The sequence below is a fragment of the Aquila chrysaetos genome, chromosome 6 (assembly GCF_900496995.4).
Source record: "Aquila chrysaetos chrysaetos chromosome 6, bAquChr1.4, whole genome shotgun sequence".
In the NCBI taxonomy this organism is placed as follows: Eukaryota; Metazoa; Chordata; class Aves; order Accipitriformes; family Accipitridae; genus Aquila; species Aquila chrysaetos.
In genome coordinates this window covers 33021053-33038622 of record NC_044009.1, presented here as the reverse complement: position 1 = coordinate 33038622, position 17570 = coordinate 33021053, and the positions used below count along the sequence as shown (strand labels likewise).

General features: G+C 35.0%; 1 protein-coding gene across 5 annotated transcripts in view; it reads left to right on the top strand.

Annotated features, from left to right (window-relative positions):
• Positions 1-17205, top strand: part of SCN2A (sodium voltage-gated channel alpha subunit 2) — a 79158-nt gene extending 61953 nt beyond the window's left edge. For all 5 annotated transcript variants that reach the window (XM_030019336.2, XM_030019333.1, XM_030019337.1 and 2 more), the window contains exons 20-27: positions 679-852; positions 2991-3113; positions 7914-8195; positions 8740-8793; positions 9864-10001; positions 11118-11222; positions 12284-12554; positions 13860-17205. In XM_030019336.2, coding sequence (XP_029875196.1) covers positions 679-852; positions 2991-3113; positions 7914-8195; positions 8740-8793; positions 9864-10001; positions 11118-11222; positions 12284-12554; positions 13860-15055 — 2343 coding nt within the window. In that variant the 3' untranslated portion in view covers positions 15056-17205. The remainder of the gene's footprint in view (positions 1-678; positions 853-2990; positions 3114-7913; positions 8196-8739; positions 8794-9863; positions 10002-11117; positions 11223-12283; positions 12555-13859) is intronic.
• Positions 17206-17570: the final 365 nt, after the last annotated feature.

Here is a 17570-nt window from a genome sequence, read left to right as displayed (position 1 = left end):
AGCTGAGCTAGGAACTTATCAACAGCAACCTGAATTGTCAAACTGAGATGTAAGGTGCCAATGTGATTCCGTCAGGTATTTTACCAGATTGATGTTAAATCAGGCGCACTGAGTAAGTACTGAAGTAGTTAGTTCCTCACAGCAGGAGCAAAATATAGTGAGTGTACTTTCTACACTTGAGTCAACACACAGTGATTCACTGTCAATGTAGACATTTTCTTTTGAAAAGAGAGTTATTAATCTCTGTTCAGGATTGCTTTGTGGGTTAGTGTGTATAGTTTGGTTTCAAATATTAGTTCCTCAAAAATTGTGTATCACAGAGTCATTTTTAAATTCCTCATATAATTTTGATATAAAGTTGTAGCTACCACAAAGGAATTCCTTACATCATTCAGCCATTGCTATCCATGGAAACGAATTAAAATGAGATTTGGAGAATGGTATTACAGCAAGTTTCATGGATCATTGTTCAGCTCAGCTGAAAGCTGAATATTGTGTTTGGACCCAGCTTTATGAAAAGACTACAGTACGGAGTGAAAGCAAAAGTTGTGCTTGAGGGAAGGATATATGCCTTATCATCACATAGACTTTTCCAATTCAAATTCTTTCTTGGCTACGATATATCACACTGCAAATTGTGAAGACATTTAATTATATCTTCAAAAATCTTTTTCACAGGCATTTGAAGATATATACATAGAGCAACGTAAAACTATCAAGACCATGCTGGAATATGCTGACAAAGTTTTTACTTATATCTTCATTCTGGAAATGCTTTTAAAATGGGTGGCTTATGGCTTTCAAACCTATTTCACTAATGCATGGTGCTGGCTGGACTTCCTGATTGTTGATGTATGTATTCTTTTTCATTTTCTGCACAACAGGCTCTAAAAATCAGAATGTTATGTTTTCAGGATAAGATTTCTGTTCTATTCAATTGAAACTCTATTTTAAAACTGTTGTTGTGGTATGGTTTATAATTCTGTTCAGAAAAGAAAAAATATTTTGATATACTTATTACTCTAGAGATGTTTTGTTGATATTCTCTAGTTTTATGAATTTGTAATGCTTTATTGAAACGATGCTTTTTACTATTTTTTTTCCATGGTGTGGAAAGGATGCTGTTCATCCTCTTCAGTTTTTGCCATATATGGAATTTAAATATTTCAAAGCAATTTCTTTAAAGGTTTCTAACATTGTAATCCATTACTGTAAGTGTCCTGTCACTCTGTGTAATATGAAAGGAAAATACTGCTAAGAACTCTCAGTTCCATGGTACTATTCAGTACTCTTGCACTTTCCACTGCATCACATGGGCGACCTTAAAGAGACACTTGGAGAACTGTAGATGAGCTCCTTTAGAATAGGTCAAATGATTTTCAAAAGGCTGCACCACCAAGGAGCAGAAACACATTGTCTAAAGGAGACCTAGGGAGAAGTGCATTGTAATTTCAAGTCTACATGCTCAACAATATATGCACAGTACTGGGTAGCATAAATGGAAGTCTACAGATCTTTAACCATATAGCAGACATTAATTTCCCTTCCTGACAGCCTGACTACATCTGTCTGTGCCAATAGGGCATCTCTCAGTTCCACCTATGTAATTCCCATGGAATGCAAGGTAAGAATGTGTCTTGAATCACTTGTTCGCTCATTCTGAAGAGCAGCAGAATTCTGTAGAAATCACTATGTATCTCCCTAAAACTACAATGATATGATAGACCGTGAAGTCTTTACTATACAGAGCTTGAAAAACATTATAACTTTTAAATCCATACCAGCATTGCGGATCCTATGATAAAATATGACTATACACACACTTAGTATTCTTTGGTTGAGTCTGCATCCTTGTAAAACATTTATTGGCTCAGTCATCAGATGTGTAAATTACCATGACCAGTAGAGCTTTACAGAGACACCATGGACAATACTTTACACTATCATTATATATTTATTGTATTTATCAACAAATATTTAATTCTTATTTGATAATCTGTGATTTAGTTACTTCTGTGAACTTTATAAATAACTTTATTAGTTTTTCATGGCAACCTTACCCTGGTGCAATTTTTTTCATGGAAAAAATTAATCTCTGAAGCATTTTTTAAAATCTTTAGTCAGGGGATTGAGATAACAAAGTGAAAAGATTAATTTGGAAGTGAAAGAATTAAGAGACAACAGGAAGGATGGAAGGGAAGGGCATTAAATGGAGGGAAATAGAAGATGGTTCGGGGTTTTTTTCTTTACTAGGGCCACTCCTTCCCAATGGTTTACTATACATTTCTAAGGATTATTGATGAAAGATAATTGTATTATTTATTTTACAGCTATTCTAGTTTATTTATTCATCTGCCTGCAGACCAGACCAGCGTTATGCAAGCCAGAATTGATGAAGTGGTTAAAGGAGTCACAGGGAATGTAATGAAGTGTGGATATGCCTAATAATGAAGCTTCTACCATTGTCTAACAAACGGTTATCAGCCTTGATTAGTCTGGTTAAATCTGAACAGCACTGGTAGCTATGGCTGTTGAGTAAGATTTTCTGGACACTAGAAAGTTACATTTGGCCAAAGGCCAGGTCTGGATGTGGTTTTTGAGAGTTTTTACATTCTCATCAAGTTCTGAAGATATCACAGGAAGTCCTGACCTAAATTGACCATTCCAATTCACCCAACTTTTGGGAGTTTTCTCTTTGCATGTGACTTCATTTTTCTTTAAGTACCACCAAATATTGACTGGTTTATGTGAATGTAGGAAGCATTTTTATACCATTCTACCAACATGATTTCATCAACAGGTACCTAGAATATACTTTTATTCTACTTTGTCTGACTTGAAAGATCTTTCTGCGTTATAGAGGGATTCCTGGAGAAAGAGGTCCAGCCTTGAATATTCTTGAGAAGTTCAGGGCGTACATCATTCCCACCATATGTATCGGAAGGATATACAAGATGAATGAGCAATATTGCCTTTCTGTTTTTGTGTAGGTCTCTTTGGTTAGCTTAACAGCTAATGCCTTGGGCTACTCAGAACTTGGTGCGATTAAATCCCTTAGGACACTAAGAGCTTTGAGACCTCTAAGAGCCTTGTCGCGATTTGAAGGGATGAGGGTAAGACAAAATGAAAGAATCTGAAATAATGCATGCGTACACAGAAACAATGCATGCAGACTAATCAATGACAAATCCATGCAGATATGCCACACTATCATCCTATATATTTCACATTTATCACTAACATATAAGCAAAAGGCTTCATCTGCTTATATGAATTCATGTGTTATTGCACACATTGTTACACTTATTTAGGCTCCTTGGCTTTTCACCCTATTTCATAATTTCCTGGAGAGCCCCAGGATTTATCAACTGCATGGATCTATGCAATGTTACTACAAAACTGAATTTATCCCATATAAATAAATCCTGCTATAGCCAGAACAGTTTTAAAAAAACAATACTTATTCATAAAAGTGTGTACACATATACACATGTATATATGCACATGTGTATTTCATACAAGTATAGAATATCATGCATAGTCTATCAGATGTCTTTTAACCTATGATCTGTAAATATTAATTGGGAATTTCCATTACAATTTAAAAGTTTTGTAATGAATTCCTATTTTAATAAGTAAATTGGCAGTGTTAAAATACCATCTCTCAGATTAGAACTATTGCATTCTATTTAAGACAACTTTTCTAGTATATCAACGATGTAGCTGGTTTTATGATTTCTGGCCTAAATTGGTTGCTTACTGCTTTCCATATTGATTTTTAAATGTTGATTATAATCTATAGAGCACTAAGCAGGCTGAAAACATATCACAAGACTTCTGCTTACAGTGTTGGGTTTATTTGAGAAGTTACGGTCCCCAGCTGTTTGGGGGTTATCACCATGTCAGTTACCACAGCTGAGACCCTCAGCTGCCCAACTGGGCTCTCAGTCTATTCCAGTGCAAAGTCAAATTGATTAGTTTAGATCACTTCTTTAGTGCACTGAAATGGACAAAGACCTTATGTATTCTGCTATGACGTGAAAGCTCTAGAAATGTTTCTCTTAGGGGCAGTAGTCAACAACTGGAGATGGTAGATATTTCTAGCTCCAGCCACAAGAAGGTGTCTGACTTACACCTTCAAGGTCCATATGTCTGCCTTGGACATATTGCCATAGATCTAATCAGCAGATGCACCTGAGCTGAAACCTTATTGTTGTATTTAAGAAGGATCCTTGTGTGAGCTCCCTACTGCAATCACTGATCTTTGGCACCCCAAGTTGTAAGCTGATTAGCAAATTTATAAGTCAACTACAAATTGGTGACTTCTGAAGAAAATGTGGTGCTATATGCATGTGGAAAGTAAAGGACTTCAACCAAAAAGGAAACAGGCATTGATGAAAGGTTATAAATTCAAAAAGAAAATACTACTTCCTTGCCTCCAACAAATTTCTGGAACTTTGCTGAAGTAAATTTGAAGATTTGGGATGTTTATATCAGCTATAAGGCTTATTTAAAACCTCAATAGTATCTTGCTAAAAAACCCATTAGCTGTTGTTTTTTTATGAGAATGATTAGCAAAAAAACTGAATACAAAATATTACAAATTTTAGATGCACAGTAAATTGCTTAAGTGGCAATTTAATGTGGCAAGGAAGAAAACAATCACTTTGTCATGAAGGTTTATGGGTAATTGTCAATCCCATAACTTCCATGTTGGTGTAAACTTTACCTACTGATTTGATCCTGATCTGCTAACTGTATCTCTTTGTAAAATACCAAGATAAGGAGATTTATGACTTTAGCAAAAGATATAATAAAAAGTAGTGGCTGTACTTGGATAACTTCAGACTAGAAATGTGACCTATATTTTTATTAGTTAGGCAATTAACCATTTAAATTTTCCTGTGAAAATAGTGAATTTTGCCTTATTTAAAGTAATCAATTTTGGGCTTAATGTCTTTAAAGACACAGTAGCTCAAGTTGGTGAAGAAATTAGTATGAGAAGACTTTAAGATCTGATACGCGGAAATTCAAGATGTCTGTTTATAACATAGTAATTTCATTGGTGCTTAACATCTATGAACTGAAAATATGACAATATAGTATGGTGCATATATTTGCATAGGCACTTAAAGTTACTTCCAGTGAGCATTATACTTCCTATATATAAGCAAGAAATACCATTCTACACATCTAAAATATTTAATCCACCATACTGTTTTCTAGGATCAGGACTTGTGCCTGCCAAACTAATAATTAATAGAAAACATTGCCCCTATAGAAAACATGATGTTTCCCCTGAATCTTCCCACCACTACTATTGCTAGGGGAAGTACACTTTAATTTGTACTTGGGACTTCATGAAAGTAGCCTGTGGGAGTATAATTAATCTGTTTATGCCCTGCCCCAAGCAGTATCGCTCACTGCTATATGGTGCTAGGCACATGCTACCTGTTTTTTTAACCAGTAAACAAAGCTTTCAATGGCTGTCTAATGCTCTCCCTCCTTTCACTTGCTGTCAGGCCTTGCTCTCTTTTCTCACACCCCTACTACCGATGGAAGCTAGGAGGTGTCTGGATCAGTGTTTTCAGTGATGCTCAACAGTATGTGTTGAGTGTCTTCAAATGATTCATTTTACAAGCTGGTCCTGCTATAGCTTCAGGACTCAGACTAAAACCAGAGAAAGTAGGTCAGCTGTAGAAATCCAGCAATTAAAGAACAAAGAACATGACTGGACCTGCAGCTATAGCAGAAAGAGGAACAGAATTCTTGGGTGTAATGAGACTGAAAGCTTGAGGACAAATATTTTCACTTCATTAACTATCCCTTTATATCTCAATAATTATTCCCGATGGATGATATTATTACAATTAAGAAATCTACTTATATTTTTAAGTAGAAGAATTAAGATAACTTTAAATAAAAATAATGTAAAACCAGTAACTAACATATATTTGGAAAATATTCCCGAGTTGGGAAAAAATGATGTCACCATTTATTATTCCATTCAAACTTCCCACTAAAATCAGTGAATTCATGGATTTCCAATTTAAACTAATTCAGCATTATTATTAAACTATTAATTTGTTTAGGTCAAACTACTCCTCACGGCCTTCCAGTGTCATGTCATTGACAAAGTTGAGAGTACAGGTCTGTCAGCATGACAGCACTGCTGAAATAGTCGGAAAAGATTTATCCATTAGTCAGGGAATTCTCTCTGCCTGGCTGATGAGTGATAAAATGCTATATTATTTTTGCTTATTGATTTATAATTGGTATTGCTAAGGAGAGTTTTAGTATGAGTAAGAAACTATTTTGATTTTTTTTAAATTTCCCCATTAGAAATAAACACTTATTACAACATGTAATTTAAAATATGTGGAAAAAAAAAAGCATGGAAGCTTTGGATTTCATCCACCATTCTGTGCTTTTATAGAGTCATACAGTAATTTACATTGAAAGGAACCCTATTTGGTCCAGCTCCTAAATTTAACATAACAACAATTTCATTGAAGTCCTACAGGATGTCGAATATTGTCCAAAGTATGTATCACCCCAAAGAGGTATTGTTTTGGCAGGAATGGAGCCCTGAAAGTATAACAAGTATTTCTCCTTTCCTTTAGCCCAAGTCTACTATATGGTATACATGGTGGTGGTTCATCACCTACCCTAACATTCAAAGGTTTTATTTTCTATTATGTAAAATGTCAAGGAATGAAAGGTGATCTACCTCGATGACTAATTTTACAAGTAATTGATTCTATGGAATCTATTAATTGTAGATATAAATGTAACACCAAAATATTTTACAGGCTTAAGCTACATATTTGTATTTCAAATAGAAACAGATAGCATAGTGTGCTAGAGGATCTGCTGTAGTACGTACATCATATAAACTAAATGAATTATAAATAATCTCATCCATGTAATACCTCATGTCCTGCATTTTTTAAAACAAAATCTTCATCAGGTTCTAAGGATCTGATTCAGTTGTTTTAGCAAAATTGGCAGTGGTGCTCCATAGTTATTAAATTTTATATTGTTAGACTTACAAACAGATTTAAAATAGGAGTTTACTAATTTAGCAGTTCATCAATTCCATCATTAAAGAAATCATTCTCATTCATAATGGACCTACTTTCTCCCTAATTTTATTTTCTTTAGTATTTTATTTTCATTCTGGAATGTTTTCAATCATTGCTTATCATCGTACATGAACTCATTTTCATATTTTTCTCTCTTGAAGCCAGATTTTCCCCAAAATTCATTTGGGAATTAAATCAAGCCTCTTCCTTCTTTAAGTCTCATCTGCCACTTGCCTGAACACTACCAGCTTTTCTGTGTTCAGATATTCAGCTGGTTTCCTGGTTTGAACCTGTCTGCTTTTCTCTTTTTATATATAACCATCCAAATGAACATGCATACATCCCTGAGTTTTCTTTTATTTAAAAGAAGTCTTAAAATTACTTTCAGTTAAAAATTTGCTCAGTAATATTGATTTGGACTGTTCATCCAGTAAACATGTAATAGAAAAAAGGTTGTTGTGTTTGATGCAATCAGTCATGAGAAATATTATGGATATGGTTTTGCAGACATACATTAAGTAAATATTCTAAAAAAAATTAATAAATGCTTATTTTTTCTGTTTGTTTTTTTTTTACCTGTTTGTTCTTCTTTTTCCCATTCTTTAAAGCTACAATTTGCTACTGTTTGTATGATTTTCCTTCTAATTATGTTGACATTTTCTCTTTATACTGCTTTTCTTACTTGTTACTCTCAACAGTTTAAAAAGTGTGACACAGATATTAGAATTAAAATAGAGTGTTACTTTTAAGAAAGGCTGATGAAACATTTGTAAGATACTGGTTCCTATGTTCTTACACTGTCTGTCATTGGTTTTATTTGTACTCTAGGTGGTTGTGAATGCCCTGTTAGGAGCGATTCCATCCATTATGAATGTGCTTCTTGTTTGCCTTATATTCTGGCTAATCTTCAGTATCATGGGAGTAAATCTATTTGCTGGAAAATTTTACTACTGTGTTAACACTACAACTGATGAGAGATTTGATATCAGCCAAATCAACAACTATAGTCAATGTGAGGAGCTCATAAAAAACAATGAAACTGCCCGATGGAAGAATGTGAAGGTTAACTTTGATAATGTAGGCCTTGGTTATCTTTCTCTGCTTCAAGTAGTAAGTCACCACTCCTTAATTTCTATTTCTCTTTCTGTATCTCTATTGTTTACTTGTAACAGTAAAAAATAATTTTTCATTGTTTCATTCATTTAGAAATCTTGTCTCTCACTTCTTGGTTTGGAATTATAAAGTGTGAGATAAATCCTTGACTCTACAGAAATCATACAAAGCATAAAGGCTATGCTAACTATGAGAAAAAATACATCATACAAACCTAATTCACCTTAGCTGCATTGAATCTATATCAAATACACCTAATTTGCTCATACACAGAAAATAACTTTTATATCAGATATTACTCATAATTGATAGGAGTTCTTAATAGATGCTGTGTCCTCTATAGTCAGATCTTAGAATTTGCTTGCAATTCTTATATATGAATGAACCATACAATAGAAGGCAAGAGTCACCGGTTAACATTGCACTGTGCTGGTGTTTATGATGAGCGCTAAAGACACTTAGTCTTCAGCTCTTAAACAATGTTTCTGACAAGCCATTTTCCAGGAAAAGCATGAGGTAAACACCAGTGTTCTGTTTATAGGCTACATTTAAAGGATGGATGGATATCATGTACGCAGCTGTCGATTCTCGTAATGTAAGTATAGTCCCTTGATTCCATTTGTTTTGACTGTATGAGCTCCAAGATTTAAGAATGTAATTTTAACATCTTTCAGAAATAACAGTAAACATGAGAGAACGAGGAGCTATTATAGTTTTGTAGTTAAAGAAAATGGAAACCATAGGAAAAATAAGAGATGAAGAAAGTAGAGGAGCAGTCCTAAAGGATTCCATGTTCTCTATGGTGCAGTTGGACCAAAATTCCTCAATTCCACAGCAGACTTAACAAGTGCCATGAAATGCCTTTTCCTCCTCTCATTATGTGCATTTAGGCATTATTTACATTTGGAAGCAGGCACCGATACACAGCTTAGAGATGATTTTTTTGTAACACTGATCTTTTTTTAAAGTTGAGACTTTCACTGTGCTCTGCAAGACACCTGACTCCTTTCTTAGGCCACAGTTCCTATTCTTAACTCAGACTGTACATTTTCTTACCCTTTTGCCTTCCCCGTGCTCCCTTGGTGCAAGGTGTCCTCTAGTTCTAAGTAGACAACTGAATAAACTATACTGGTAAAGCTCCAGCTTTTTTGGCAAGCTACACTCACAGCAGAGGCCTGTTGTAGCACGGTAAATGTGCATAGCTGTACCAAGAAAATATGCTTACTCTAAACATGGTTTGGATGCTTCTCTTCCATAATGCAGGGCAGTTTCCGAAGTGCCTGTAGCAGTGAAAGCTCCACAAGCCCACATCAGGGGCCTCCCATGAGATATACAGAAAAGTTTGCAGCTTTACGAGCTGGTGTTTCTGGTTGTCTATAAACTCAGACAGATGGTACTATACTAGTTTAAACCAATTGTGTCTTCAGTATTTATTCTATGCTCATATAGGCCAGTTATATTTTTTAAAATGAAATATCAAGTTTGATAGCAAAGTTCTTTGTCAAGAATGTAACTTCATAGATTGAAGATCAGTGGGATGGATATGTGGGAACTTGACCATAAGAAGCAAAGATCAGAGTGACAGAGCCCTAAATTCTGTCCAGCAGATATTTGGCTGTGTGCTCACAGTTAAACTAAGGCTTAGTTTCTGTGCCTTTTTTGCAGGTTTTGGATCAGCCTAAGTATGAAGATAACCTGTACATGTATCTTTACTTTGTCATCTTTATCATCTTTGGATCATTCTTTACCTTGAACCTCTTCATTGGTGTCATCATAGACAATTTCAACCAGCAGAAAAAGAAGATAAGTACTTCATCATTATTCTGAAAAGAAAGCTAAAAAAATGCTTATTTTTGGTCCACACACAATAACTTTATTCATAAAATATTATTTTTTCATTTTATGATAAATTAATATGTGCTCTGCATATTAAATACATTAAATTATTAAAGCTTATGATTTGGCTTGATGAGGGTTTGATGGACAAGTGACAACATATGTCTGTCCATGGTTAGTGAAATACTGAATGTCATCTTTGTAAAGATGTGGATTTGGGGCTGCAGTCTATAATAGACTCATAAAAAGGCTAACCACTGAAATAGCTAAAGGTAGCTATAAAAACTCTTAGCTATACTACCTTCATGTCTCAGAGCTCAGCAGTGTAGATTTCAGAACTCTAATAATGAACATCGAATTATCTTTATTTGTACTCTCTTTAGTCTTCGTATTTTGTCAGCGCTGCCTTAAAAGTTATCAGTGGTTCAGCTGCAGAACTTAACTAAAGTATCTGGCTACACGAAGTGTTATTGGAGTGGTGGAAGTGCTGTTGGATCCATGTGCTGAAATGGGTTGAGATGGAGAGAAATTGGCTTTTTTTTCTACTCGTTCCACATAGTAGTTCCAGGATCTCCTGCTTCAAGTCCTGCCCCAGTAGAGGGAGAAGAAGAGGTTGTGAAATGTGACCGTCTGGATACCTTCTAATTCTTCTTTGGTATCATAGATGTCAGTTCTGAAATTTTGCCAAAATTTACTCTAAAGGAAAAAAACAAGAGAGGGGGATTGGAATATTTTATTAGTTTGTGCCTCTGTAATAACTGATGGAATTTAGTAGAACAAAGGAAAAGCACCTCCTTCCTCTGTACCTCCCCTCTCCCCAGTGAAAAGCAGAGGTCTACCACAAACAATGCAAGTTCAAGAGCCTCTCAAAAAAACACCCTAAACATTAAGAGTGGAATATGTAAAGCAATTCTTCTGTTACCAAAGTACTAATAATCATGATAAAGGGTTTTTTTATGTCTGTCTTAACTTTTCCCGCAGATGAGAAGGTGAACAATAGTGATTATTACCATTGAGTATCTTTGTTTATAAGTAATCAATAGAGATACATGATTGTAACCAGTTTTTGTCTCTTTGGTTTACTTTGGAGGTCAAGACATTTTTATGACAGAAGAACAGAAGAAATACTACAATGCAATGAAAAAATTGGGTTCAAAGAAACCACAAAAGCCTATACCTCGACCAGCAGTAAGAATAAAAATATTTTCTGTTATTTTTACATTTATTTAAAAATGGTATTGTTTCAATTAGGCCTTAGGCTGAATTAAGCTGTAAGCTAAAAAACCAAGTGATATAAGAAAAGCCTTATTCATCTGAAATCCATTTTTTTCTCTTTTGTAGTCTGCATATGGAGGACTCTTCCCTTTCCTTCCCCCCCCCCCCCCCCATTTTCTCTCTGCTGATGGCAATGACATTTTATGTGGCATTTTTTCAAAACACTGGTTTGACTAGAACCTAGAATTAAATGTGGCAGTGTATTTGTCAAAATATGTGAAAGCCTTAGGGCACAAGCCTTTTCAATCATCGACGAAGACTCTGAAACTGTTGTATGGGGGCAAGCTACCATATCATTGCCTGAAAAAAAGGCCTTTTGCCCCTCACATTCCTGTTGCACAATCCATACAACAGTTTGCTCTCCTGAGCAGGGCTACCCTAGCACTACAGAGCAGGGTTTGGCTGGGGCAGAGAGTGATTCCATCTCTGCAGTTCTGCGTTGGATTGTGGAACCTGCTCAGTGGCCAGTCCAGCCATCAGTAAATTCTCTATTGCTGAAAAATGGAAGATATTATTTTAAAGGCTATTTTGGTGGCATGAAGAGCACTGAACTTGGGTCTCAAAAACTTTGTAAGTTTTCTGACAAATGAAGTGCTATTAACTCTCAGCCTGCTTACATTCTCCCCACCGCCCACTTAGTTTTTTCAAATTTTGCCAAACTAAGTGTTCAGTTAATAGTTTGTGTCACAAAAGGTTACAGCGAACTGGTTCAGGGTGGCAAAGTCTCCTTTGCAACTTTAAAAACAAATGCACCATGCATATTTTGAAATCATCCCTTCAATGCTTATAAACACAGTAGTTGCATTTCTATTTAATTTGTGTTTACATGTACAAACTTGAAAATTCACAAAAATGGAGAACTTCATGGAGAACATGAAATCCCCTTCATACTAGATTTCAATAATTTCTAACAATTTTGAAAAAGAAATTTTACCTAATGCATATTGTAATGAATCTTATTTTTCCCCCCCCAGAACAAATTCCAAGGCATGGTCTTTGATTTTGTAACAAAACAAGCATTTGATATCAGTATCATGATACTTATCTGCCTTAACATGGTCACAATGATGGTAGAAACAGATGATCAGAGTGAAGACATGGAAAACATTTTATATTGGATTAACCTGGTGTTTATTGTACTTTTCACTGGAGAATGTGTCCTGAAATTGATTTCACTTCGCCATTACTACTTTACTATAGGCTGGAATATTTTTGATTTTGTGGTTGTCATTCTCTCCATAGTAGGTAAGAACAATTCATTTTTATGACATGGCTAATTCTGTGGAAACTGAAACATTTTTGGCATGTAAAGTCTATTTATATTTTGGATCACCATTGTCACTAGAAAGTCTGACCACCATTTTTCTTTCTTCTGATTTCATATTATCCATAAAATAATTGAACAGTATGGTAAATTTTTTAGCAATAGGTTTCACACACTCTCACTTTTCTATTAGTTGAAATTAGATCTTTATTCTGAATTCAGTAGAAATTCTGCAGCGTAGAAAGAAACCCATATATGAAAGGCAATTTTGATATAAACTAACAGTGGCAGTTGCAGGAAAAGAGTCCAGCAATCCAAAATCCAAGAGCAAAATCTATGTGGGACTGTTGTTAGGCTAGCATGCAAGCACCCCAGACAGCAGGGTAAAACCCTCAGCATACTTCAGAGTTTTGTTTGATCCTGGGAGGTTTTATGCCTGAGTTAGAGTGAGCAACCAGAGAAGCAGAGGTGAAGCAGATGTAGTAATAAATACATGGTTCCACTAATCTTTGCTTTATCTAGAGCAGAAAACCTGAAAGAACTTGTATAAAAATTCTGTCATTTTAACTTCTCAGAACTCCTTAATATGCAAATTGGGTTTGCCATTTTTTTATGGAAACAAGATGTAGTTATTTTTCTGCTTTGAGGCACATAATATAATGCTCAATTCTTCTACTCTTCAGTGAGTTCTAAGAAGCCTTTTTATTATCAGTTTGTTTATGTTTGGAATTGCTGTGTCATTAATACTAAACTTGTAGGTCATGTTATTTCACGTGTGATTAAGAAGTTGCAGTTTCCTTCAAACACACATATTTTCTCTGAATACCATAACTTGATTACATGGCATTTAAATACTACTATGAATATGATCTTTCTTCAGATTAACTGAAATTATTTTTGTTACACTTAAAAAGAAAGCTATTCTTCTGGTCTCAGCATTTGCTAGTCTTCATACACTAGTTATCAATTTGTCCTGAAAAAGATTGATTTTGTGGATTTGTGTGTCTTTCTGCATAGTTAGTCATATAATTAACACTTAGAAATGTCATTGATGTAGTTTTTTTTCATTACTCTGCAAATTACTTTAGAATTTCTATTGGGATTTATGGGTTTCCAAAACATACCAAACTGTAAAGGTTTTGTAAAAATAACTAAATGGCTAATTTCTAAAATCTGTTTAAATATCCTATTCTTCTTAAAGTTCTACAATGTTTGTAGGATAAATCTTTAGCAGTGGTTTTTAAATCTAATAATATTCTTTACTAATTTAACTTGTTTTTCAACAGGTATGTTCTTAGCTGAGATGATTGAGAAATATTTTGTGTCCCCCACACTATTCAGAGTCATCCGACTCGCCAGAATTGGTCGAATCCTGCGTCTCATTAAAGGCGCTAAGGGAATCCGCACTCTGCTTTTCGCTTTGATGATGTCTCTTCCTGCTCTGTTCAACATTGGTCTGCTGCTGTTCCTGGTCATGTTTATCTATGCGATATTTGGCATGTCCAACTTTGCCTATGTTAAGAGGGAAGTTGGGATTGATGACATGTTCAACTTTGAAACATTTGGCAACAGCATGATCTGCCTATTTCAAATTACCACATCTGCTGGCTGGGATGGTTTGCTAGCCCCAATTCTTAACAGTGGGGAGCCAGACTGTGATCCCCATAAAGATCATCCGGGGAGCTCCGTTAAAGGCGACTGCGGCAACCCTTCCGTTGGGATTTTCTTCTTTGTCAGCTACATTATCATATCATTTCTGGTAGTGGTGAACATGTACATTGCTGTGATTTTGGAGAACTTCAGTGTTGCTACTGAAGAAAGCGCTGAACCCTTGAGCGAGGATGACTTTGAGATGTTCTATGAAGTCTGGGAGAAGTTTGATCCTGATGCAACACAATTCATAGAGTTCAGTAAGCTATCAGATTTTGCAGCTTCTTTAGATCCTCCTCTTCTTATAGCAAAACCAAACAAAGTTCAGCTTATTGCAATGGATCTGCCCATGGTAAGCGGCGACAGAATTCACTGCCTTGACATCTTGTTTGCTTTCACAAAGCGTGTTTTGGGGGAAAGTGGGGAGATGGATGCCCTCAGAATACAGATGGAAGATCGGTTTATGGCAGCCAATCCTTCAAAAGTCTCCTATGAACCAATCACAACCACATTAAAACGAAAACAGGAGGAGGTATCTGCTGTCATTATTCAGCGTGCTTTCAGACGTCATCTTTTAAGGCAAAAAGTCAAAAAAGTTTCATGTATATTTAATCAGGATAAAGGTAAAGATGAGGACGATCTGCCCATGAAAGAAGATATGATTATGGATAAACTAAATGAGAACTCTACTCCAGAAAAAACAGATATGACCCCCTCCACAACCTCCCCACCATCCTATGATAGTGTAACAAAGCCAGACAAGGATAAATATGAAAAAGACAAATCAGAAAAAGAAGATAAAGGTAAAGACAGCAGGGAAAGTAAAAAGTAACACAGAATTCTGTTTGTGATAAACTGTTTACAGCCTGAGAAAGTATGTATTTGTGTCAACAGGACTCCTGTAGGAGGTACATGCCAAACTGACAGTTTTTACATATATAAATATATATATAATTATATATATATATATAAAAGGTCAGTGCCTATAACAAGACAGTGACCCCTCGTCATCAAACTGCAACTCTGTAAAACAGGGTAACATCTTGACAGGAGGTTGTTGTTTTTATTACCAGCTGACACTGCTGAAGAGAAGATAAAATGGCCAATCAGATTGTAGGGACCAGTTAAAAAAAAAAAAAAAGGTGCGAACGTATGAATCTCTGTGTTTAACATGAAACACACAGTACAAAAATTGTATCCACTGTTTGCATTTCAACAGCCACATTTGCCATATTTTTACAAAAATCAGTGTTGGTGAACTTATCATTTTTTAATTCACAAGTTGTTTACTATTATATGTGACTATTTTTGTAAATGGGTTTTATGTTGGGGAAAGGGGTATGAGAACCAGGTGTTCTACTCTCGGATTCTCTATAATGTACAGACAGAAGTGATTTGCATGAAGGCATGCTGCACTTGTAGTTCATGCATGGAAAAACATGACGTCGCACAAAGCAGCAGAGTCTGACTACTTCCATGTTTCAGGGTGGCTCTATATTTTGAGGTGCTTTAACAACAGTATCCATCCAGTATCTCATCCAGACAAATCTTAATGTGCCTGTAAAGTCCCATAGAGTCTACAATAATAGAACAGATGTTTTATTTTTTCATTAGTCATTTAACTGTAGTTGAACGAACTCTGCATAAAAAATTTACTGAGGGACATAGAGTCCATTTTTAAGTATTCTTCTGTAGAAAACAGCTTACCTGAACTTGGGAAATTGAATTTACCAAAAAACCCACAAAACTTAAGGATTATGAAGTTGTTCTGCCTCACCCTGCAGTATCGTTTAGCCATCTTCTGCTCTCAGCAAGGTTGACATTGTATGTGTTGATTAAAAAAGTACCGTCTATGTAAATAGTTATTTTATCCCGTGGTGCATGTTTGAGCAAACAAATAATGACGTGTGCACAATATTTATTGCATCAAATATGTACCACAGTAAGTGTAGTTTGCAAGCTTTCAACAGCTGATACGAAGTATTCTGTACCATTATAGATAGTTTGGAAGCTATCACCGATGCATGTTTATCTTGCCTTTGCTGCTGTAATTTTACTCCTTCCACTGTTAAAAGTCTAATATGGGAAGCCATATCTCAGTGGTTAAGTGAAACAAATTGTTCAATCGGCCATCATTCTTTCATGACATCAAGCAATAGTTTGCAGCTATTTAAGAGCTTCTTGCTTTGCATTCTAAATTTTTAAGTGACTACTGTACGGTGTATAGTCAGACTGTACAGGGTATGTTGCAAACTGCTTAATCTGTTGAAAAATACATGGTTAGAATTTTCTAAGAAAATATAAATATTGTAAAAAATACCATTTTATTTTATTTTTCAGCATTTTGTACATAAAATGAGAAATGAGAATTATCTTCAGGTTGATGTCACTGTCACTTTTGTTACTTTCTATCCATAGCACTTTTTAATTCAAGAACTTCACAAAATAAGAAACAAAGGAAAGAATGGGGTAGCTTTAGGTTTCTGCTTTTTTATTAGTACTGTATTTTTGCACATATTTTAATGTGAAATAAGTTTCAAACTAAGTCCAAAATGCACTTGCTTCCAAATAGATATAACTTGTAATTGAAATGTGGTGGGGAAGATTTGTTTAAAATTCTAGCACTGCCTGCATCAGAAGTTTCAAGGTAGTCTTTTTATTCATTAAATCTTTACCGGTGTTTGTTTACATAGACTATTCTTATTCTTGTTGATTCATGCTGCACTAGAACTGTTCTAAATATAATATGGGATCCACAATGTTTTTTTTTCCACAGGAATTAAATAGCAAACTTGTATAATTGATCACATCAGGACATTCTGTGTTTCTTACACAAGCAAAAATTCAATGTTGACTCCTCCTTTTACAAAAATATTGACTTGTGTGTCGGTGAACTGCATGCAGGAAAATGCTATTACCATAAAGAACAGTAAACCGCATTACGGTTGAGCCAAAAGAATAAAGACTTCATTTTTTATTGTATTTAATTGTTCTGTCTTTGTTTTCATCACTAGAAACTATTGGCTATCAAGAGGTGCTATGAAAATAAAATATGAATTTATAAAGTGTTAGAAATAAGGAGTAGTGATTAAAACTCATTATAATAATGGATTTGTGAAAAGTAAAATACCGAAGCCCTACGCTTTCAGAAATATCTTTCATATGATTTGCACTTACACTCTTCAGGTTATTAATACTATTTAAAACTATTCTTTATTAGGATACTGATTATGTGTACATGATGCTTAAACCACTTTTTCATGTCAGGTATTCTGAGACAACTAGAAAAAAAGATGTTAAAGAAATTGTCTAGCTATCAAGGCTGCAAACCAGTATGTATAATTTCA